General features: G+C 38.7%; 1 protein-coding gene across 1 annotated transcript in view; it reads left to right on the plus strand.

The window, feature by feature from the left end:
- The first annotated feature begins 505 nt into the window (after window positions 1–505).
- Window positions 506–26343, plus strand: part of CCKAR (cholecystokinin A receptor) — a 328056-nt gene continuing 302218 nt past the window's right edge. Inside the window, exons 1-2 of the mRNA XM_053704077.1 lie at window positions 506–641; window positions 1309–1560. Coding sequence (XP_053560052.1) covers window positions 506–641; window positions 1309–1560 — 388 coding nt within the window. The remainder of the gene's footprint in view (window positions 642–1308; window positions 1561–26343) is intronic.

Consider the following 26343-nt stretch of genomic DNA (forward strand, 5'->3'; position numbering starts at 1 on the left):
ATAAGAGTTAAATAATAGTTTTTTTGTTTTTTTTTGTGTGTGGTCTATGGTCTTTAATTTTCACGCAGCCACATTATCAATTTTATTAAGATGCTGTTTTGATGTTCAGTAAAGTAATAGCAACAATATTTTGTTTTAGCAAACACACAGCTACAGCTGCATTTTTATTTAACATGTTGATCCTAAAGGGTTAATTTTTCACCTGACTTTTCTAAGGATATTAGAGACTAGACCAGTAGTGGAAGAGGGTGGGACATGAGTGAAGACTGGAGGAGACAAGCCGGTGCACATTATGCAGTTTACAGTGGGTGCTACAGACTGGTGGATGCAGGAACTGTCTGCAGAGTAAAACAGATTAGTGCAGCAAACAAGTTGCCTCTAGAAAAAGTCTCTAAGGTAATTTCACTTGCTGAGCTTATGTAAGCCCCCATGGGAGACATGGACAGTGTATAGTTTAAGAATTCATGAATTCAGTTAACAATATAACACCTTTCTACTTGATAACATGGAAACAGTTTATGAAATTCGTTTTGAGAATGGCACAGATTATGGGAAAGTTCTGCTGTGTGAAGTTGCGTTGGATAATGTCACTTTCACGTGTGTTGAGGACTATGCCAATAATTCAACCCTTCCTGCCAAAGGTATATTCATGTTATGTTTTTAATTTGTATTTCTTGCATTTTTTTGGATGCAAAATATGACTCCTTAATTATTTACAATTGATAACCATTGTATAGCATATATTTACCCTGCTGCATGTTTTGTAGAAAGGTGTATGCCAGTAATATATCTATCTATCTATTTATATATAATCCATTGATCTGTCTATCATATATCTATCTATCATCTATCTATCTATCCATCTATCTATCTATCCATCTATCTATCTATCCATCTGTCTATCATCTATCTATCTATCTATCTATCTATCTATCTATCTATCTATCTATCTACCCATCTAATCTATTTAATCTAATCTATCATATCTATCTATTTATCATCTATCTATCATATATCTGTCTATATAATCTATTTAATCTAATCTGTCCTATCATTTATCTATTTATCTATCTATCTATCTACCTACCTATATCTATCATCTATCTATATATATATCTACCTATATCTATCATCTATCTATCTATATATCTATCTATCTATCCTATATGTGCTACTCTTTGTAATAAGTGGTGCCATGGATGTATTAGCTATTTGCCAATTTGTAAAAATAAATGTTTATTGTTTATTTCATGCAGAACATCCAAGCAGAAACACATTTTTAATTTCCCTTTATTCTTTATGTTATAGATATGCATCAGACAGTGAGAATCTTGCTGTACTCTTTGATATTTCTGCTAAGTGTTCTTGGGAACAGCCTGGTAATTGTTGTCTTGATAAGGAACAAGAGGATGAGAACTGTCACTAATATCTTCCTGTTATCCCTGGCTGTCAGTGACCTTATGCTGTCTCTCTTCTGTATGCCATTTACTCTCATTCCCAACCTGCTAAAGGACTTTATTTTTGGTAGTGCTATGTGCAAGACTGCTACCTACTTCATGGGTAAGTTACCAACCTGCTATACTATCAGAGAAAAAAACAGAGCAAACAAAATCCTATTAATAATTCACTGGCATAGGCATGTATGTACTTGGCCAGTCTTTAAAAACAACTTTCAAATAAGTAAACAAATAATGTACACCATCAAATTATAGTAAATTTAGCATTTGTACAATGTCTTATTATTTATAGAAACTATGTAATAAAACAGTGTCCTGTGTTTCTCAAACAAAAGATAATCTGGTTTTAGATATGGTATGTGTTTGATACAATTCTGGTGTACGTGTGTACATGTATATGTATGTGTTCGTGTGTATATATATATAGCTTATTATCCCACTGTAAGGAACATATATATGAATATACAAAATTATGCATAATCATTTACTGACATACAATGGTTTAAGGAAAAAAACATGATTTAAATTATGCTTTTTTTGCATTTCATGTGGCTCAAATAAACACATGATTTCCCTATGGGGTATTTCCTTCCCTCCAAATACCATTAAGTACATTAGAAGGCTCACATATCTATATTCCTTGGAAAGCTTAGTACTGCGTTAACCCTTTGTAGTAACTTCATAGCCAAAGATACATCAATTAAAGTGACAGTAAACTTAGTTCAGTTTTAAAAAGATACTTTTTGATTTTTTTTAATCTTATTTCAAGTTTTAGTTTGATACCTAGAAAATTGTACACAAACAGCAGATGGTCAAATTCTTAAAGAGACAGTAAAGTAAAAATAAAAAAACACATAAAAAAACTTTATAATGTACTTTGTTCTCTTAATATCATTTGTGTAAAAATAAACCTAGGTAGGCTCAGGAGCGTGCATGTGCCTTTAGCACTCCATTGCAGCTATGTTTTCAGCAATGAATAACAGTGCTACAAACATTGCTGCTAACACTTCTACCATAGGGTACTAAAGATAATGCTCACAGTCCATACTGTCTTTTTTTTTTTAAATGACATGCGCTATCTGGATTCTGCATGTTTACTTTTGACTTTACTATCCCTTTAAAAGTCACAAATAACTGCAATAAACAAGATATTTATTCATAAATGGAAACAAATGTATACTATTAACTAAATTAAAAAATATCTGATTCTGAAGTTTGAGCTACAAGAAGTCACAATATTGGGCTAAATTACAAGTGGAGCATAAATATTTGCGCCCAAGTGATAAGGTGTATATTGTGAGGGTTTGAGCTCATCTGGCTTACTACTCTTATTAAAAGTTGAACACAATTTACGATAGAATGACCATGACTTCAGAGTTCTGGTTAACTGATTTGCGATACTAAAAAGTTGCACAAAACACATCAAAAGACATTACAAAGTACACTTACACTATCTTATAAAAAATATTTTAAAAAATATTGCACGCAAATGTTATAAGGGGGCCTAGTTATCAAGCCGTCTACTTTACCTGCCTTCACCGGTTAAACTTATTAACCCCTAATCTGCCCCCCCTACACCGTCGCCACCTATAATACATTTATAAACCCCTATCCTGCCCCCCCCCTACACCGCCGCCACCTATAATAAATGTATTAACTCCTATCCTGCCCCCCCTACATCGCCGCCACTGTAATAAAATTATTAACCCCTAAACCTAAGTCTAACACTAACCCTAACACCCCCCTAACTTAAATATTATTTAAATAAATCTAAATAATATTTCTCTTATTAACTAAATTAATCCTATTTAAAACTAAATACTTAACTGTAAAATAAACCCTAAGATAGCTACAATGTAATTAATAATTAATGATTTATATTTATTTTACAGGTAACTTTGTATTTATTTTAACTAGGTACAATAGTTATTAAATAGTTATTAACTATTTAATAACTACCTAGCTAAAAGAAATACAAAATTACCTGTAAAATAAATCCTAACCTAAGTTACAATTAAACCTAACACTACACTATCATTAAATAAATTAAATAAATTAAATACAAATACCTACAAATAAATACACTAACTAAAGTACAAAAAATAAAAAAAGAACTAAGTTACAAAAAATAAAAAATAATTTACAAACATTATAAAAATATTACAACAATTTTAAGCTAATTACACCTACTCTAAGCCCCCTAATAAAATAACAAAGCCCCCCAAAATAAAAAAATTCCCTACCCTATTCTACATTAAAAAGATACCAGCTCTATTACCTTACCAGCCCTTAAAAGGGCCTTTTGCGGGGCGTGCCCCAAAGAAAACAGCTCTTTTGCATGTAAAATAAAAATACACCCCTCAACATTAAAACCCACCACCCACATACCCCTACTCTAACCAAACCGCCCTTAAATAAACCTAACACTACCCCCCTGAAGATCTTCCTACCTTGAGTCGTCTTCACTCAGCCGAGCCGAATTCTTCATCCAATCCGGGCGATGTCTTCATCCAAGCGTGGCGCTGAAGAGTTCCATCATCTGGCTGAAGTCTTCATCCAAGCGGGGGCTGAAGAGGTCCATCATCCGGCTGAAGTCTTCATCCAAGCGGGGGCTGAAGAGGTCCATCATCCGGCTGAAGTCTTCATCCAAGCGGGGGCTGAAGAGGTCCATCATCTGGCTGAAGTCTTCTATCAAGCGGCATCTTCAGCCCCCGCTTGGATGAAGACTTCAGCCGGATGATGGACCTCTTCAGCCCCCGCTTGGATGAAGACATCGCCCGGATTGGATGAAGAATTCGGCTCGGCTGAATGAAGATTACTCAAGGTAGGATGATCTTCATTGGAGTAGTGTTTATTTAAGGGGGGTTTTGGTTAGAGTAGGGGTATGTGGGTGGTGGGTTTTAATGTTGGGGGGTTGTATTTTTATTTTACAGGCAAAAAAGCTGTTTTCTTTGGGGCATGCAAAAGGCCCTTTTAAGGGCTGGTAAGGTAATAGAGCTGGTATCTTTTTAATGTAGAATAGGGTAGGGATTTTTTTTTTATTTTGGAGGGCTTTGTTATTTTATTAGGGGGCTTAGAGTAGGTGTAATTAGCTTAAAATTGTTGTAATATTTTTATAATGTTTGTAAATTATTTTTTAATTTTTTGTAACTTAGATCTTTTTTTATTTTTTGTACTTTAGTTAGTGTATTTATTTGTATTTATTTGTAGGTATTTGTATTTAATTTATTTAATTTATTTAATGATAGTGTAGTGTTAGGTTTAATTGTAACTTAGGTTAGGATTTATTTTACTGGTAATTTTGTATTTCTTTTAGCTAGGTAGTTTTTAAATAGTTAATAACTATTTAATAACTATTGTACCTAGTTAAAATAAATACAAAGTTACCTGTAAAATAAATATAAATCCTAAAATAGCTACAATGTAATTATTAATCTATTATTTAGCTATCTTAGGGTTTATTTTACAGGTAAGTATTTAGTTTTAAATAGGATTAATTTATTTAATGATAGTGTAGTGTTAGGTGTAATTGTAACTTAGGTTAGTTTTTATTTTACAGGTAAATTTCTCTTTATTTTAGCTAGGTAGCTATTAAATAGTTATTAACTATTTAATAGCTATTCTACCTAGTTAAAATAAATTGAAAGTTGCCTGTAAAATAAAAATAAATCCTAAAATAGCTACAATATAATTATTATTTATATTGTAGCTATATTAGGGTTTATTTTACAGGTAAGTATTTAGCTTTAAATAGGAATAATTTAGTTAATAAGAGTTAATTTATTTAGTTAGATTTAAATTAGATTTAATTTAGGGGGGTGTTAGGGTTAGGGTTAGACTTAGCTTTAGGGGTTAATAATTTTATTATAGGTTGCGGCGGTATAGGGGGGGCAGGATAGGGGTTAATAAAAATATTATAGGTGGTGACGGTGTAGGGGGGGCAGATTAGGGGTTAATAAGTTTAATATAGGTGGCTGCGGGGTCTGGGAGCGGCGGTTTAGGGGTTAAACTATTTCTTTCATTGCGGCGGGGTCCGGGAGCGGCAGGATAGGGGTTAATACATTTATTAGGGGTGGCGGCGGTATAGGGGGCAGGATAGGGGTTAATAGGTATTATGTAGGTGGCGGCGGGGGCCGGGAGCGGCGGTTTAGGGGTTAACAGATTTCTTAGAATTGTGGCGGGGTCCGGGAGCGGCGGTTTAGGGGTTAAAATGTTTAATATAGGTGTCGGCGGTGTAGGGGGGGCAGATTAGGGGTGCTTAGACTCGGGGTACATATTAGGGTGTTAGGTGTACACACTTCCCATAGGAATGAATGGGATGTCAGGCAGCAGCGAACATGAACTTTCGCTATGGTCTGACTCCCATTGATTCCTATGGGATCCTCCACCTCCATGGTGGCGGTTTGAAAACCAGGTACACTGGGCAGTAAAAGTGCCGAACGTACCTGCTGGGATTTTGATAACTCCCAAAAGTAGTTAGATTGTGCCGAACTTGCGTTCGGAACATCTGGAGTGACGTAAGAATCGATCTGTGTCGGACTGAGTCCGGCGGATCGATGCTTACGTCACCAGATTCTACTTTTGCCGGTCTGTAGGGCTTGAGAACTAAGGCAAATCAGCCTCGCCACAAATACGCTGCGGAATTCCAGCGTATTTGAGGTCGACGGCTTGATAACTAGGCCCCAAGGGCTCAATAACATGAGGTCTCAGGTGTTAGAAAAAAATAGGCAGGCCAGCGGCTTTAACATTTGAGATACAAAAAATATACATCTCTAAAGATATATATGTATGTATATATAAATGTCTATATATGAGTACATATGTATTTAAGTATTTTTATGTGAATATATGTATTTATAGAAAGTAACAACAAACTGCACAATTATAATATATAGAGCATAGTCTCTGCGCAACAAATTCTCCCCTTTGCAGTCCTTGTAAAGTATTAAAGTGCTAGCAGCATGGATCCCTTGATCCTGGAAAATGAGAAACCACTCAGCAAATAGCCACCGTCACCGGCGTCAACCTGAGCAACACTTTGCGGAATTACCTGTGGGACCTTTGAGAGCAGCCCGTGCCCAACACAGCAATTTGATGCGCCCGCTCACCGCTCCTATCGTGTCTCCTCTGGCGCTGCTTCACCGGGATCTCCTGTCTCGCTATTCACACAGTAACAGCGTTCTGTTGTGGCGTTGGAGGGTGTGTCCTTTCACATAACCTCCTCCTGCCAATCACCGCCCGTCTCCGCTTCAGTCGGATGACTCCAATACAGGTGCTGGATATACCGCTGCAAAGGTATGGAAAGCAGAGTATGCGAGCTTCCCTTCCCTCTAGGATGTCCTGGATAATGTATACACTTGAAAGTAAACGATGTCCAAGGCGAAGTTAAAACAAAAAATCTTAATTTCTTTCCACTTGTGGTAAAAAACAGTCAATCATGGGAGTACCATAGTGCACATAAAAAGCTATACACACAAGAGCATTAGGCTGACATGTTTTGGCCTTATGCCGTAATCGTAGCTTATGCCATAATCGTAAGCTACGACTACGGCATAAGGCTGAAACATGTCAGCCTAATGCTCTTGTGTGTATATCTTTTTATGTGCACTATGGTACTCCCATGATTGACTGTTTTTTACTACAAGTGGAATGAAATAAACACACTGGCCCCAAGTTATCAAGGTCTGGCGGACCTGATCCGACAGTGCGGATCAGATCCGCCAGACCTCGCTGAATACGGCGAGCAATACACTCGCCGTATTCAGCATTGCACCAGCAGCTCACATGAGCTGCTGGTGCAACGCCGCCCCCTGCAGACTCGCGGCCAATAGGCCGCCAGCAGGGGGTGTCAATCAACCCGATCATACTCGATCGGGTTGATTTCCGGCGATGTCTGTTCGCCTGCTCAGAGCAGGCGGACAGGTTATGGAGCAGCGGTCTTTGTGACCGCTGCTTCATAACTGCTATTTCTGGCGAGTCTGAAGACTCGCCAGAAACAGGGGCCATCAAGCGCCATACGGAGCTTTATAAATAGAGCCCTATGTATTTATAGACATATATAAACACATAAATCCATATGTACTCATATATAGACATATATAGAAGTGCATTGGAGCCCTTTGCCGTTAAGTAGATGAAAACATGTAAAATATATTTATGCAATATTCATCCTATATTATAAAAGGCCAAGTGTGTTTGTCCGAAGCTGTCATGCGCAGTAGAGACAAACACACTTGGCCTTGAGATAGGGAGCGCAAGGTACACAAACAGCTGTGAGGTCTGGGGAGCGCGAGGTAAGCTACTCAACAGCTGTGAGGTCTGCTGCGTGAGAAGCGGCCACGCGCTCCCCAGACCTCACAGCTGTTTGTGGCCAACGGGAGCGTTGCGATGGGGGCGTGACCAGGCGTCGTGAGGGGCGTGGCCGGGCGTCACGAGGGGCGTGGCCGGGTGGGTGTCGCCGCGATGGGGCGTGGCCGGGCGGGGTCCCGCTATGTGAAGACAGAGCCAGAGAGGGAGCAGGAGAGGGGGGGGAGAAGGGCCAAAGAGGGGGGGAGAGAGCCAAAGGGGGGAGAGCACAAGAGAAGGGGGGGGGGTGAGCACAAGAGAAGGGGGGGGAGAGCCAAAGAGAAGGGGGGGGAAGAGCCAAAGAGAAGGGGGGGGAGAGCCAAGAGAAGGGGGGGGGAGAGCCAAAGAGAAGGGGGGGAGAGCCAAAGAGAAGGGGGGGGGAGCCAAAGAGAAGGGGGGGGGAGAGCCAAAGAGAAGGGGGGGAGCCAAAGAGAAGGGGGGGGAGTCAAAGATAAGGGGGGAGAGTCAAAGAGAAGGGGGGGGAGAGCCAAAGAGAAGGGGGGGGAGCCAAAGAGAAGGGGGTGGAGTCAAAGAGAAGGGGGGGAGAGTCAAAGAGAAGGGGGGGAGAGCCAAAGAGAAGGGGGGGGAGAGCCAAAGAGAAGGGGGGGAGAGCCAAAGAGAAGGGGGGGGAGAGCCAAAGAGAAGGGGGGGGGAGAGCCAAAGAGAAGGGGGGGAGCCAAAGAGAAGGGGGGGGAGCCAAAGAGAAGGGGGGAGCCAAAGAGAAGGGGGGGAGAGCCAAAGAGAAGGGGGGGAGAGCCAAAGAGAAGGGGGGGGAGAGCCAAAGAGAAGGGGGGGGAGAGCCAAAGAGAAGGGGGGGAGCCAAAGAGAAGGGGGGAGCCAAAGAGAAGGGGGGGAGAGCCAAAGAGGAGGGGGGGAGAGCCAAAGAGAAAAGGGGGGGGGAGGAGGGAGAGCCAAAGAGAAGGGGGGGGGGGGGAGAGCCAAAGAGGGGGGAGAGAGAGAGCCAAAGAGGAAAAAGAGCCAAAAAGGAGAGAGAGCCAAAGAGGGGGGAGAGAGAGCCAAAGAGGGGGGGAGAGAGCCAAAGAGGGGGGGGAGAGCCAAAGAGCGGGGGGAGAGAGCCAAAGAGGGGGGGAGAGAGCCAAAGAGGGGGGGAGAGAGCCAAAGGGGGGGGGGGAGAGAGATAAAGGGGGGGGGAGAGCCAAAGAGGGGGGAGAGAGAGAACCAAAGAGGAAAGAGAGCCAAAGAGGAGAGCAAAAGAGGGGAGTGAGACAAAGAGGAGGGAGAGAGAGCCAAAGAGGGGGGGCAGAGCCAAAGAGGGGGGGGCAGAGCCAAAGAGGGGGGAGAGAGCCAAAGAGGGGGGGGGAGAGAGCCAAAGGGGGGGAGAGAGCCAAAAGGGGGGGAGAGAGCCAAAGGCTGGGGAGAGAGCCAAAGGGGGGGGGAGCCAAAGGGGGGGAGAGCCAAAGGGGGGGGAGAGCCAAAGGGGGGGGAGAGAGCCAAAGGGGAGAGAGAGAGCCAAAGAGGAGAGAGAGCAAAAGAGGGGAGAGAGCCAAAGAGGGGGGGGAGAGCCAAAGAGGGGGGAGGAGAGCCAAAGAGGGGGGAGGAGAGCCAAAGAGGGGGGGGAGAGAGCCAAAGAGGCGGGAGAGAACAAAAGAGGGGGGAGAGAACAAAAGAGGGGGGAGAGAGAGCAAAAGAAAGGAGGGAGAGAGCCAAAGAGGGGAGAGAGAGCAAAAGAGGGGAGAGAGAGAGCAAAAGAGGGGAGAGAGAAAGCAAAGGAGAGGGGGGAGAGAAAGCAAAAGAGAGGGGGGAAGAGAGAGCAAAAGAGAGGGGGGAGAGTGCAAGGGGTGGAACCGCTGTACTGCAAAAAATGGCCCGTGTACACGGGCTTTAGTACTAGTATTTAATAAAGTGTTATACTGTGTATTTACTGTAAATATTTAACATTCCATTGTTCTGCACATATCAGAATATGTTCTATGTATTTATATATAGCTATTCCTATAAGTTGAAAGTCAATGCGATCCATTGAGCTCAAATGAAGTTAACGCTCTTTGGGTTAGAGCATCCTCAGAGCTGTGGTTAACTATTTTTCAAAACAAAACAGTGTCACAAAACACATACAAATAAATTACACAATACAGATACACTCATAATAACACTAATAAAAATGAAAAAAAAATTGCACAAAATATATGAGATCTCAGATGTTATAAAAAAAAAAAAGCAGGTGAAGGGTTTTAATATAGACATACTTACATATACATGTCTAAATATTTTTTTATATATATATATATATATATATATATATATATATATATATATATATATACAGGGAGTGCAAAATTATTAGGCAAATGAGTATTTTGACCACATCATCCTCTTTATGCATGTTGTCTTACTCCAAGCTGTATAGGCTCGAAAGCCTACTACCAATTAAGCATATTAGGTGATGTGCATCTCTGTAATGAGAAGGGGTGTGGTCTAATGACATCAATACCCTATATCAGGTGTGCATAATTATTAGGCAACTTCCTTTCCTTTGGCAAAATGGGTCAAAAGAAGGACTTGACAGGCTCAGAAAAGTCAAAAATAGTGAGATATCTTGCAGAGGGATGCAGCACTCTTAAAATTGCAAAGCTTCTGAAGCGTGATCATCGAACAATCAAGCGTTTCATTCAAAATAGTCAAAAGGGTCGCAAGAAGCGTGTGGAAAAACCAAGGCGCAAAATAACTGCCCATGAACTGAGAAAAGTCAAGCGTGCAGCTGCCAAGATGCCACTTGCCACCAGTTTGGCCACATTTCAGAGCTGCAACATCACTGGAGTGCCCAAAAGCACAAGGTGTGCAATACTCAGAGACATGGCCAAGGTAAGAAAGGCTGAAAGACGACCACCACTGAGCAAGACACACAAGCTGAAACGTCAAGACTGGGCCAAGAAATATCTCAAGACTGATTTTTCTAAGGTTTTATGGACTGATGAAATGAGAGTGAGTCTTGATGGGCCAGATGGATGGGCCCGTGGCTGGATTGGTAAAGGGCAGAGAGCTCCAGTCCGACTCAGACGCCAGCAAGGTGGAGGTGGAGTACTGGTTTGGGCTGGTATCATCAAAGATGAGCTTGTGGGGCCTTTTCGGGTTGAGGATGGAGTCAAGCTCAACTCCCAGTCCTACTGCCAGTTTCTGGAAGACACCTTCTTCAAGCAGTGGTACAGGAAGAAGTCTGCATCCTTCAAGAAAAACATGATTTTCATGCAGGACAATGCTCCATCACACGCGTCCAAGTACTCCACAGCATGGCTGGCAAGAAAGGGTATAAAAGAAGAAAATCCAATGACATGGCCTCCTTGTTCACCTGATCTGAACCCCATTGAGAACCTGTGGTCCATCATCAAATGTGAGATTTACAAGGAGGGAAAACAGTACACCTCTCTGAACAGTGTCTGGGAGGCTGTGGTTGCTGCTGCATGCAATGTTGATGGTGAACAGATCAAAACACTGATAGAATCCATGGATGGCAGGCTTTTGAGTGTCCTTGCAAAGAAAGGTGGCTATATTGGTCACTGATTTGATTTTGTTTTGTTTTTGAATGTCAGAAATGTATATTTGTGAATGTTGAGATGTTATATTGGTTTCACTGGTAAAAATAAATAATTGAAATGGGTATATATTTTTGTTAAGTTGCCTAATAATTATGCACAGTAATAGTCACCTGCACACACAGATATCCCCCTAAAATAGCTATAACTAAAAACAAACTAAAAACTACTTCCAAAACTATTCAGGATTTAAAAATTAATGAGTTTTTTGGGTTCATTGAGAACATGGTTGTTGTTCAATAATAAAATTAATCCTCAAAAATACAACTTGCCTAATAATTCTGCACTCCCTGTATATATGAAGTAAGTGAGTTGAATCCAGCACCATAGGTTTCAGTAAGATTTCTTTCTCACCTATGTGCACGTTACCAAGGAGTATCAGCCAAACTCCAGCATATACAGTCCATGTAAAAAACCAGGTAACAGCACCACAGTACACAATCTTCTTTTAAAGGTGAAAAATCTTTATTTGAGGTTTAGCAACCAGTAAAAAGCGACGTTTCGGACCTACATAGTCCTTAATCATGCATAAGTTAAAAACAAACAGACAGACTTTAAAAAGGGTATCTGGACCAATCAGGCTTCAATTCTCAATATTAATTGGTTTAACCCATACCTATCCAGGTTTATAAATTTCAATAACACAGTGACCTCTAGTGGTACCAGAATATATTCCATCATTTAAAACCATTATAAAAACAAATACAAATCATAATCTCTATTCAGACCGTATGGATGTAGTGTGTTCAAACGTTTAATCCACCATACTTCTTTCTGTTTTAATTTTAGTTCCCTATTACCCCCTCTTCTATGATGGGGTATATGGTCAATCACTTGAAAGCGAAGCTGGCTTACTGTAAGACCCATATTTGTAAAATGTGCAGATACTGGAAGTGACATATCTTTTGATTTAATGGATGCTTTATGTTGACTAAACCTATCCCTGGCGGCTTGGGTGGTCTTGCCAATGTAACAAAGGCCACATGGACATTTAAGTAGGTATATTGCATAATTAGTTTGGCATGTATATAACCCATTGATTGTATATTGCTTTCTTTTGTCATTTTGTGCTAAATATTTCCCTTTTATAACTGAATTGCATTGAGCACAGTGTAAGCAGGGGTAACAGCCTTTATTAGGGGTAGTTAAATAATTTACATCAGACATTTTAGTTGTACCTATATCAGCTTTTACTATGTGATCCCTAAGATTTTTTACCCTTCTATATGATGGCATAGGGGGAAGTTTAAATGATTCTATCTCAGGATTATATTTTGACAAAAGGTGCCAATATTTTCTTACTATTCTAAAGATGTCATTACTCTTGTCACTGTATTCCATTGAAATCACTAATCTATCTGATCCTTTCTCTGTTTGTTTTTTATCATGTATTCTATCCAAATCCTGAATATTTTTAGCAATATTTTCTTTTGGATATCCTCTTTGGATAAATTTATTGCCCATAGACGCTAGTCTTTCTGGCAATACTTTCTGATCCCTGACTATTCTTTTCGTACGCAAAAGTTGACTCCTGGGTATGGATTTAAAAACAGTGTCAGGATGAAAACTTTCATATCGCAGCAGAGTATTTCTATCTGTGGGTTTTACATATAGATCTACACTTAATGTATTTCCATGTCGATATACAGTTGTATCCAAAAAATTGATCTTTTGGAAAGAGTAAGTAAGGGTAAATCTTAGGCCTGTCATAGAGGCATTGATATCCTCAACAAACTGTATCAGGGACTCCAATGTAGCCCCCTCATATGCCAATTTGTTCATGAGTGGCTTTGAGAACAAATTTGTCTACACTAATCAGCCATTCATCAGCTATTGTAAGCTGTGGCTAAGGTATATAGATGATATTTTTGGCATATGGGGGAGCTCATTGGAGTCCCTGATACAGTTTGTTGAGGATATCAATGCCTCTATGACAGGCCTAAGATTTACCCTTACTTACTCTTTCCAAAAGATCAATTATTTGGATACAACTGTATATCGACATGGAAATACATTAAGTACAGATCTATATGTAAAACCCACAGATAGAAATACTCTGCTGCGATATGAAAGTTTTCATCCTGACACTGTTTTTAAATCCATACACAGGAGTCAACTTTTGCGTACTAAAAGATTAGTCAGAGATCAGAAAGTATTGCCAGAAAGACTAGCGTCTATGGGCAATAAATTTATCCAAAGAGGATATCCAAAAGAAAATATTGCTAAAAATATTCAGGATTTGGAAAGAATACATGATAAAAAACAAACAGAGAAAGGAACAGATAGATTAGTGCTTTCAATGGAATACAGTGACAAGAGTAATGACATCTTTAGAATAGTAAGAAAATATTGGCACCTTTTGTCAAAATATAATCCTGAGATAGAATCATTTAAAGGGGCATGACACCCACACTTTTTCTTTCATAATTTAGAAAGAGAATGCAATTTTAAACATCTTTCTAATTTACTTATATTATCTAATTTGTTTTATTCTCTTGATATTCTTTGCTGAAAAGCATATCTAGATATGCTCAGGAGCTGCTGATTGGTTGCTGCACATAGAAGCATCGTGTGATTGGCTCACTCTGGCCTAGATTTGGAGTTTGGCGTTAGCCGTGAAAACCAGCGTTAGAGGCTCCTAACGCTGGTTTTAGGCTAACTCCGGTATTTGGAGTCACTCAAAATAGGGTCTAACGCTCACTTTTCAGCCGCGACTTTTCCATACCGCAGATCCCCTTACGTCAATTGCGTATCTTTTCAATGGGATCTTTCTAACTCCGGTATTTAGAGTCGTGTCTGAGGTGAGCGTTAGACATCTAACGACAAAACTCCAGCCGCAGGAAAAAAGTCAGTAGTTAAGAGCTTTCTGGGCTAACGCCGGTTCATAAAGCTCTTAACTACTGTACTCTAAAGTACACTAACACCCATAAACTACCTATGTACCCCTAAACTGAGGCCCCCCCACATCGCCGCCACTCGATTAAAATTTTTTAACCCCTAATCTGCCGACCGCCACCTACGTTATACTTATGTACCCTTAATCTGCTGCCCCTAACACCGCCGACCCCTGTATTATATTTATTTACCCCTAATCTGCCCCCCACAACGTCGCCTCCACCTGCCTACACCTATTAACCCCTAATCTGCCGAGCGGACCGCACCGCTACTATTATAAAGTTATTAACCCCTAATCCGCCTCACTAACCCTATAATAAATAGTATTAACCCCTAATCTGCCCTCCCTAACATCGCTAACACCTAACTTCAATTATTAACCCCTAATCTGCCGACCGGAGCTCACCGCTATTCTAATAAATGTATTAACCCCCCCTAAGTTAAATATCATTTTAATCTAACGAAATTAATTAACTCTTATTAAATAAATTATTCCTATTTAAAGCTAAATACTTACCTGTAAAATAAACTCTAATATAGCTACAATATAACGAATAATTACATTGTAGCTATTTTAGGATTAATATTTATTTTACAGGCAACTTTGTAATTATTTTAACCAGGTACAATAGCTATTTAATAGTTAAGAACTATTTAATAGCTAAAATAGTTAAAATAATTACAAATTTACCTGTAAAATAAATCCTAACCTAAGTTACAATTAAACCTACCACTACACTATCAATAAATTAATTAAATAAAATACCTATAATTATCTACAATTAAACCTACCACTACACTATCAATAAATTAATTAAATAAAATACCTACAATTATCTACAATTAAACCTAACACTACACTATCAATAAATAAATTAAATACAATACCTACAAATAACTACAATGAAATAAACTATCTAAAGTACAAAAAATAAAAAAGAACTAAGTTACAAAAAATAAAAAAATATTTACAAACATAAGAAAAATATTACAACAATTTTAAACTAATTACACCTACTCTAAGCCCCCTAATAAAATAACAAAGACCCCCAAAATAACAAAATGCCCTACCCTATTCTAAATTACTACATTTCAAAGCTCTTTTACCTTACCAGCCCTGAACAGGGCCCTTTGCGGGGCATGCCCCAAGAAATTCAGCTCTTTTGCCTGTAAAAAAAAAACATACAATACCCCCCCCCAACATTACAACCCACATACCCCTAATCTAACCCAAACCCCCCTTAAATAAACCTAACACTAAGCCCCTGAAGATCTTCCTACCTTGTCTTCACCCTACCAGGTTCACCGATCCGTCCTGAAGAGCTCCTCCGATGTCCTGATCCAAGCCCAAGCGGGGGGCTGAAGAGGTCCATGATCCTGCTGAAGTCTTCATCCAAGCGGGAGCTGAAGAGGTCCATGATCCGGATGAAGTCTTCATCCAAGCGGGAGCTGAAGCGGTCCATGATCCGGATGAAGTCTTCTATCAATGGCATCTTCAATCTTCTTTCTTCCGGATCCATCTTGCAGACCTCCAACGCGGAACATCCTCTTCTCCCGACGCCTACTAGCCGAATGACGGTTCCTTTAAGGGACGTCATCCAAGATGGCGTCCCTCGAATTCTGATTGGCTGATAGGATTCTATCAGCCAATCGGAATTAAGGTCAATCCGATTGGCTGATCAGAACAGCCAATAGAATGCAAGCTCAATCTGATTGGCTGATCGAATCAGCCAATCGGATTGAACTTGATTCTGATTGGCTGATTCCATCAGCCAATCAGAATATTCCTACCTTAATTCCGATTAGCTGATAGAATCCTATAAGCCAATCGGAATTCGAGGGATGCCATCTTGGATGACGTCCCTTAAAGGAACCGTCATTCGGCTAGTAGGCGTCGGGAGAAGAGGATGTTCCGCGTCGGAGGTCTGCAAGATGGATCCGGAAGAAAGAAGATTGAAGATGCCGTTGATAGAAAACTTCATCCGGATCATGGACCACTTCAGCTCCCGCTTGGATGAAGACTTCATCCGGATCATGGACCTCTTCAGCTCCCGCTTGGATGAAGACTTCAGCCGGATCATGGACCTCTTCAGCCCCCCGCTTGGGCTTGGATCAGGACATCGGAGGAGCTCTTCAGGACGGATCGGTGAACCTGGTAGGGTGAAGACAAGGTAGGAAGATCTTCAGGGGCTTAGTGTTAGGTTTATTTAAGGGGGGTTTGGGTTAGATTAGGGGTATGTGGGTGGTGGGTTGTAATGTTGGGGGGGTATTGTATGTTTTTTTTTACAGGCAAAAGAGCTTAATTTCTTGGGGCATGCCCCGCAAAGGGCCCTGTTCAGGGCTGGTAAGGTAAAAGAGCTTTGAAATGTAGTAATTTAGAATAGGGTAGGGCATTTTGTTATTTTGGGGGTCTTTGTTATTTTATTAGGGGGCTTAGAGTAGGTGTAATTAGTTTAAAATTGTTGTAATATTTTTCTTATGTTTGTAAATATTTTTTTATTTTTTGTAACTTAGTTCTTTTTTATTTTTTGTACTTTAGTTAGTTTATTTCATTGTAGTTATTTGTAGGAATTGTATTTAATTTATTTATTGATAGTGTAGTGTTAGGTTTAATTGTAGGTAATTGTAGGTATTTTATTTAATTATTTTAATGATAGTATAGTGTTAGGTTTAATTGTAACTTAGGTTAGGATTTATTTTACAGGTAATTTTGTTATTATTTTAACTAGGTAACTATTAAATAGTTCTTAACTATTTAATAGCTATTGAACCTGGTTAAAATAATTACAAAGTTGCCTGTAAAATAAATATTAATCCTAAAATAGCTACAATGTAATTATAATTTATATTGTAGCTATATTAGGATTTATTTTACAGGTAAGTATTTAGCTTTAAATAGGAATAATTTATTTAATAAGAGTTAATTAATTTCGTTAGATTAAAATTATATTTAATATAGGGGGGTGTTAGTGTTAGGGTTAGACTTAGCTTTAGGGGTTAATACATTTATTATAGTAGCGGTGAGCTCCGGTCGGCAGATTAGGGGTTAATGTTTGAAGTTAGGTGTCGGCGATGTTAGGGAGGGCAGATTAGGGGTTAATACTATTTATTATAGGGTTAGTGATGCGGATTAGGGGTTAATAACTTTATTATAGTAGCGCTCAGGTCCGCTCGGCAGATTAGGGGTTAATAAGTGTAGGCAGGTGGAGGCGACGTTGAGGGGGGCAGATTAGGGGTTAATAAATATAATATAAGGGTCGGCGGTGTTAGGGGCAGCAGATTAGGGGTACATAAGGATAATGTAAGTAGCGGCGGTTTACGGAGCGGCAGATTAGGGGTTAAAAATAATATGCAGGGGTCAGCGATAGCGGGGGCGGCAGATTAGGGGTTAATAAGTGTAAGGCTAGGGGTGTTTAGACTCGGGGTACATGTTAGGGTGTTAGGTGCAGACGTAGGAAGTGTTTCCCCATAGCTAACAATGGGGCTGCGTTAGGAGCTGAACGCGGCTTTTTTGCAGGTGTTAGGTTTTTTTTCAGCTCAAACAGCCCCATTGTTTCCTATGGGGGAATCGTGCACGAGCACGTTTTTGAGGCTGGCCGCTTGCGTAAGCAACTCTGGTATCGAGAGTTGAAGCTGCTTTAAAAATGCTCTACGCTCCTTTTTGGAGCCTAACGCAGCCTTTTTGTGGACTCTCAATACCAGAGTTATTTTTATGGTGCGGCCAGAAAAAAGCCAGCGTTAGCTACGCGGGTCGTTACCGACAAAACTCTAAATCTAGGCCTCTGTGCATTGCTTTTTCTTCAACTAAGGATATCTAAAAAAATTAGCAAAATAAATAATAGAAGTAAATTGTAATGTTGTTTAAATTTCTATTCTCTATCTGAATCATGAAAGAAAGATTTTGGGTTTAGTGGCCCTTTAAACTTCCCCCTATGCCATCATATAGAAGGGTAAAAAATCTTAGGGATCACATAGTAAAAGCTGATATAGGTACAACTAAAATGTCTGATGTAAATTATTTAACTACCCCTAATAAAGGCTGTTACCCCTGCTTACACTGTGCTCAATGCAATTCAGTTATAAAAGGGAAATATTTAGCACAAAATGACAAAAGAAAGCAATATACAATCAATGGGTTATATACATGCCAAACTAATTATGCAATATACCTACTTAAATGCCCATGTGGCCTTTGTTACATTGGCGAGACCACCCAAGCCTCCAGGGATAGGTTTAGTCAACATAAAGCATCCATTAAATCAAAAGATATGTCACTTCCAGTATCTGCACATTTTACAAATATGGGTCATACAGTAAGCCAGCTTCGCTTTCAAGTGATTGACCATATCCCCCATCATAGAAGAGGGGGGTAATAGGGAACTAAAATTAAAACAGAAAGAAGTATGGTGGATTAAACGTTTGAACACACTACATCCATATGGTCTGAATAGAGATTATGATTTGTATTTGTTTTTATAATGGTTTTAAATGATGGAATATATTCTGGTACCACTAGAGGTCACCATGTTATTGAAATTTATAAACCTGGATAGGTATGGGTTAAACCAATTAATATTGAGAATTGAAGCCTGATTGGTCTAGATACCCTTTTAAAAGTCTATCTGTTTGTTTTTAACTTATGCATGATTAAGGACTATGTAGGTCCGAAACGTCGCTTTTTATTGATTGCTAAACCTCAAATAAAGATTTTTCACCTTTAAAAGAAGATTGTGTACTGTGGTGCTGTTACCTATTTTTTACATGGACTATATATATATATATATATATATATATATATATATATATATATATATATATATATATATATATATATATATATATATATATATACATATGTATTTAAGTATTTCTATGTGTATATATTTATTTACAGACATATATACACATATAAACACATAAATACATATGTACACATATATAGACATATATAATTGCATGGGTTGAAAACATTAAAAAGCATATTTATACAATATTTACATTTATTAGCGTAGCATAGTGTGTATTTACTATAAATATTTCACATTCCAATGTTCTGCACATTGCACAATATGTTCTAAGTACTTGAAAATAGATATTCATATATATATCTGTATATATATATATATATATATATATATATATATATATATATTTATTTATTTATATATATTGTGCCAAAATACCATCAGATATATGTAGAAATACACTGTGTGCAGAATAATTAGGCAAATGAGTATTTTGACCACATCATCCTCTTTATGCATGTTGTCTTACTCCAAGCTGTATAGGCTCGAAAGCCTACTACCAATTAAGCATATTAGGTGATGTGCATCTCTGTAATGAGAAGGGGTGTGGCCTAATGACATCAACACCCTATATCAGGTGTGCATAATTATTAGGCAACTTCCTTTCCTTTGGCAAAATGGGTCAAAAGAAGGACTTGACAGGCTCAGAAAAGTCAAAAATAGTGAGATATCTTGCAGAGGGATGCAGCACTCTTAAAATTGCAAAGCTTCTGAAGCGTGATCATCGAACAATCAAGCGTTTCATTCAAAATAGTCAACAGGGTCGCAAGAAGCGTGTGGAAAACCAAGGCGCAAAATAACTGCCCATGAACTGAGAAAAGTCAAGCGTGCAGCTGCCAAGATGCCACTTGCCACCAGTTTGGCCATATTTCAGAGCTGCAACATCACTGGAGTGCCCAAAAGCACAAGGTATGCAATACTCAGAGACATGGCCAAGGTAAGAAAGGCTGAAAGACGACCACCGCTGAACAAGACACACAAGCTGAAACGTCAAGACTGGCCAAGAAATATCTCAAGACTGATTTTTCTAAGGTTTTATGGACTGATGAAATGAGAGTGAGTCTTGATGGGCCAGATGGATGGGCCCGTGGCTGGATTGGTAAAGGGCAGAGAGCTCCAGTCCGACTCAGACGCCAGCAAGGTGGAGGTGGAGTACTGGTTTGGGCTGGTATCATCAAAGATGAGCTTGTGGGGCCTTTTCGGGTTGAGGATGGAGTCAAGCTCAACTCCCAGTCCTACTGCCAGTTTCTGGAAGACACCTTCTTCAAGCAGTGGTACAGGAAGAAGTCTGCATCCTTCAAGAAAAACATGATTTTCATGCAGGACAATGCTCCATCACACGCGTCCAAGTACTCCACAGCGTGGCTGGCAAGAAAGGGTATAAAAGAAGAAAATCTAATGACATGGCCTACTTGTTCACCTGATCTGAACCCCATTGAGAACCTGTGGTCCATCATCAAATGTGAGATTTACAAGGAGGGAAAACAGTACACCTCTCTGAACAGTGTCTGAGAGGCTGTGGTTGCTGCTGCACGCAATGTTGATGGTGAACAGATCAAAACACTGACAGAATCCATGGATGGCAGGCTTTTGAGTGTCCTTGCAAAGAAAGGTGGCTATATTGGTCACTGATTTGTTTTTGTTTTGTTTTTGAATGTCAGAAATGTATATTTGTGAATGTTGAGATGTTATATTGGTTTCACTGGTAAAAATAAATAATTGAAATGGGTATATATTTGTTTTTTGTTAAGTTGCCTAATAATTATGCACAGTAATAGTCACCTGCACACACAGATATCCCCCTAAAATAGCTATAACTAAAAACAAACTAAAAACTACTTCCAAAACTATTCAGCTTTGATATTAATGAGTTTTTTGGGTTCATTGAGAACATGGTTGTTGTTCAATAATAAAATTAATCCTCAAAAATACAACTTGCCTAATGATTCTGCACTCCCTGTATGTGTTTATAAATAAATAGAACATTTCCTTCTATGTGAAGAACATTGGAATGGGAAATATTCATATTATCATATTGGGATCAGGTTTGTGTGCTAGTAGGGTGACTTCTATAGGCCAATAGGTTATCGCACTCGTGATATTCTAAGTTTTTCTTTTTAGACACGTCAGGTTAGCACAAGCGATAACTCTTTACTTTCAAATCACAATACAATCTCAACCTGATGCACGCAAAAAGTTTACTTCTAGCACAATTAGTGCTCTATTGAAAGCCCTAAATAGTGCTCTACACGTAATCTGGCCCATAATGTTTAAATTCCATTATTTTGAAATCTGTCAGCAGCAGACCTGTATTTTGTATTGCAGAACACAGGTGATATGCACTTGTTTATACTTAAATATTAACTGGTATGGTAAAGACACTAGTGGACGAATTTACATTTTAGGTAATAGTTGCCATTATCATTTTACTGACCTGGCTGACATTGTTAAAGGGGCAGGAAACCACACAATTTTCTTTCATGATTTGGATAGAACCTACAATTTTTTTTTTTATATTTTTATTTTATACCAACAATGTCACAATTCAATAATAGAACAATCCAACCAAAACTGTATAACGATACGGACAAAAATCAGCAAAAGTAAAAAACACAAGAACCCAGCATTTCAATATTTGTGTCCATTCAACCTTATTAATACATAAGTGTTTCATACAATTAGGGTTGTCTATAATACATTATCCATTATATTCACCTCAGCTTTGTGAAACATTGTTGGAGTTTTTAACTTTTTCTTTTTTTTTAAATAAAAACAAACAAAAAAGAAGAATATGGAAAGGAAGAAGAAAAAAAAAAAAAAAAAAAAAAAAAAAAAGGAAAGGACATAGTTTCTCTTCCTCCCCCCTCTCTTACCCATACCATGCCATCACTACCAAATGCCCAATTGAACTATTTCAGAACTTTGGAATGGAGCTATCATATACTCTATTTCCTCCAGAGAAAAGCTTTTAATGAATTTTGACCATTTACTAAAGAAAATTACAATTTCTCGCTCGGAATTCAGATCTGTGGCAAGTTGCTCTATCCGGTATTGTTTCTTAAGGTAGTTTTTTACTTCATGTATTGTGGGTATAAATCCGGTTTTCCACTTTTTAAATATTAAATTTCTTGCGGCCAATATAACTAAATTAATTATTTTGGCGTCTTTGAAATTTTCCTTATTTCTTGCCAGAAGGATTATATTTAGAGGATTAAATTTAAACAGATCAGCTTTCACCCTTTTTAATAACCAGTATTCTAGTCTATTCCAGAATTGTTTAGTTTTTGGGCATGACCACACCATATGCATTAAGTCTGCGGCCACTAAGCTACATTTTGGGCATTTATTGAAATCATTGTTGTTCCATCTGTAGGCTTTATCTGGTGTGTAGTATGTTTGGTATAGGAGCTTTATATGGGACTCTCTCCAGGTTTCAGCAATAGTGGTGTCACGAAGGAGCGTAAGGGATTTCATAATGTGCAATTCCTTATCTATGTTCATAGCCAGTTGGTCTGACCATTTTTGAGCTAGTTTCTCTACGTTATTGCTGCCTTCTTTAGAATTAAGATAGGTGTACCATGGAGAAATCGAACACTGACCTGCCTTAATCAAGGTTGGCCATGATTCCAATTTCCCCCAGGTCCATTTCCAGCTAAATTGAACTTGCAGTTGGCTAGTATAATGTCTGGCTTGCAGGTATGCAAAAAAGTCTTGGTTGTCAAGATTGAATTCCAATTTCAGTTCTTGGAAAGATTTAATAATTCCTGACTCTAAATGATATAGCTGTGAGGCTAATTTGAGCCCTTGTTCCTGCCATCTCTTCAGATGTGGAGCTTGAGAACCCTCTTGGAATTCTGGGTTACCTATAAGAGTTTGGTATCTAGGAATATTCGTATTTATTCCTGCTAATGCTCCGATCTTTTTCCATGCTTGTATTATTACATATTGTGTTTTAAGAGTCTTTACCTGTTTAGGAATTAAGTGGGAAGGTGTATGTAATAGAGAAACTGGCTTCAGAGGATAGCTTATACTGTTTTCTAACCCATTATCCGTGAAATAGTCGGCTTCAGCTACCCAATCTGCCGCAATTCGGCCTAAAAAGACTAAGTTATAAAGATATAAGTTTGGAAGAGCTAGCCCAGCATATTGTTTTGCAAGGTATAATCTCTGCAATGCGATTCTAGGTTTTCTTGACTGCCATATAAATTTACGAAGCGCCTTATTAAATTTCTTAATATCTTGTGTTTTTATAAATAGCGGGAGATTTTGGAGAATATATGATATCTTTGGTAGAATTACCATTTTATATAAAGCGGTACGCCCCGAAAGAGAGAGAGGCAAATAGCGTTTACAATCGTTGGGATGATATTTAGGGAGTACCATTCTTGAGGGTTGGCTGAGACTATTATCCCTAGGTATCTGAATGAATCAATAACTGTCTTGAATGGATTATTTATATATGAGGTATCGGTCTTTTTTAGCCAGAGTAATTCTGTTTTTTGTTTATTCATTCTATACCCTGCAAAATATCCAAATTGGTCAATTATTTTGAGCACTTCTGGAATACACTTGGAAGTATTAGAAACATATACTAGCAGATCGTCCGCGTATAAGGCCACTTTCAGCTCTTTATTGTATATTTTAATGCCTTCAATATGTTTTCTAATTTTTATGGCTAGGGGTTCAATCGCCAAATCAAACAAGAGCGGCAAGAGTGGACATCCTTGTCTCGTGCCTTGCTCTAATCGAATACTCTTAGATTCTTGCCCATGCATAATTAGTTTTGATGATGCCTGGGAGCATAAATTATTTACTAAGTTCAGAAATTTATCTTGAAAACCGTATTGCTTCAGTGTGTTTAAAATATGATCATGGCTAACTCGATCGAACGCCTTCTCGGCATCGATTGCTATTACCGCTGCGTCCGAGAGATTCTGGCCGAGCTTGCTTTCATTGTTTTTAAAATAATCGATTGCTAGGAGAAGTTGTCTGATTTTAGATGAGGAACTCCTTTTTGAAAGAAATCTTACTTGGTCACTATGAATAACCTCAGCTAAACCTTTTTGCAATCTTTTGGCTAGAATTGAAGCGAATATCTTATAGTCCGTGTTCAACAATGCGATAGGTCTATAAGATTCTCTGCATTGTGGATCTTTCCCTGCTTTAGGTATGAGAATGGTGTGTGATGCTAGGAAGCTAGAGGGTATTTGATTATTTTGTTGGAACAAATGGTTAAAAAGGATAGTTAGTTGAGGGACGATTGTTTTGTCCAAACTTTTGTAAAATTCATTTGGTAGAGCGTCAGGACCTGGTGCTTTCTCTCCTTTCAAAGCTTGAATTGCCTGCATTACTTCTAATTCTGTTATAGGAGCGTTCAGTGTCTGGTTAAATTCGGGAGAGATTTTTGTAATATCTTCCCAAAAGCTTTCCCTTATATTCATGTTGACTGGATTGGCCGAATAGACTGAGTTATAATATTGGAAAAAAGATTCGGTTATTTCCTCTGGTGAGGTAAGTAGTTTGCCATTAATTTGTATTGCTTCAACTACTTTCGAGGATCTCGAGTTTTTTTATTAATTTAGCCAACAATTTGCCTGATTTATTGCCATATTTATAAAGGTTAGCTTGGTATCTTAAGTTTGCTTGTGTAGAAGTAAGAGTTATAAAAGTATCTCTATCCTCTTTAGCTTTGATGTATCTCTTCCAGTTCTCGTCTGTAGAGAGATTCAAATATCTATTGTAAGCATTAGTTACCGTAGTGATTACTTGTGTCTCTCTCAAGCGGGTTTCCCTTTTAATGTTTGCTATATATGCGATTATGTCCCCCCTCAATACTGCTTTTGCTGCTTCCCAAAAAATAACTGGGCTGGAGACCGAGTTTTTATTGTTATGAAGATAGTCTTCCCATTTTCCTTTGAGCCACTCTCTAAACTTTATGTTCTTATTCAGATATTTAGGGAAGAAAAAGCTTTGCCTTCTGACTACTGTTTTTAGATCTGGGATATTCAAAGTGATTGGTGCAATGGTCAGAAATCAGGATTTCTGCAATTTGTGCTTTAACCCCCTTTTGGTATAGACTATCATTAATTAACATAAGGTCAATCCTGGATAGAGATTTAGTTGTTTTGGAGTAAGCATGTGTAATTTCTAATGTCAGGATTTTGTACCTCCAAATGTCTCTGACTGCTAAATTCCGTATGATTGATTTAAATATTTTGCTCTCTAGCTTGTCTTTCTTGTTTATACTCTGTGTCCCTCACTTCTTAATCTATCTAAAGGGGCTCGCGGTGACATATTAAAGTCCCCTGCTATGATTATATGACCCTTCCGCTATTTGCAGAATTTTTGATTGGAGAGAGTCCAAAATCCATATTCAATTATATTAGGTGCCGTACAGATTACAAATAGTGTAGATTGAGTTTGAAATCTTTAATTTTAATATTATAAACCTGCTAAGTGGATCAATCAATGTGCCTAATTTTTCATAGTTTAACTTCTTCCCTATGAGAATAGCCACTCCCCTTTTTCCTGTTAACTGAGGGAGCGAAGATGCATTCCGCCACCCAGGAAGTTTTCAGTTTTAGCGATTCTTCACTATTGAGATGAGTTTCTTGGATTAACGCTATGTGGGTGCTTTGTTTTCTGTAAATGTGCCAGTATTGTTTTTCGCTTAATTGGTGATACAATCCCACCTATGTTCCATGAGGTAATTTTAATATCCTTATTCATGAAATTATTTTTAAATCTCTAACGATGATAATTGTGTAACAGTTAGTCTATGGAGAGGAGGGCGCCCCTCGAGGGGGGGAGGAGGGAGAGAGAAGGGAAAAAAAAAAAAAAAAAGGAAAAGAAATAATTTATCCTTAACGACACTATATAACATGCAGTCATTAGTTCTAGCTATTTGTCTAACTTGTGAGGATTTATCCTTTAGCCCCATATTCAGTTATCTTTTTCTCAGCTTCTTCTGCTGAGTCATAAAAAAATGTTTGACCTTCTAGTGTAAGTTTAAGTCTTGCTGGGAAGATGACAGTAGCCTGCCCAGCCCAGTTTCAACATTTTGCCACAGACCGGGGAGAGCTCCCTCCTCCTCAAGGAAGGTCTCTATGGAGAAGTCCTGGAATAACAAAATTTTGTTTTCATTATAGGAGATGGGTTGATTTTTGCGATAAAATTCAAGGAACATCATCTTATCCTGAAAGTTCAGGAACTTAGCGATAACAGGTCTCGGTCTAGCCAGATTAGTTGAGGTATCAGGAGCTCTCCCCAATCTGGTGAACCCTTTCGATC

The sequence above is a fragment of the Bombina bombina genome, chromosome 2 (genome assembly GCF_027579735.1).
Source record: "Bombina bombina isolate aBomBom1 chromosome 2, aBomBom1.pri, whole genome shotgun sequence".
Lineage (NCBI taxonomy): Eukaryota > Metazoa > Chordata > Amphibia > Anura > Bombinatoridae > Bombina > Bombina bombina.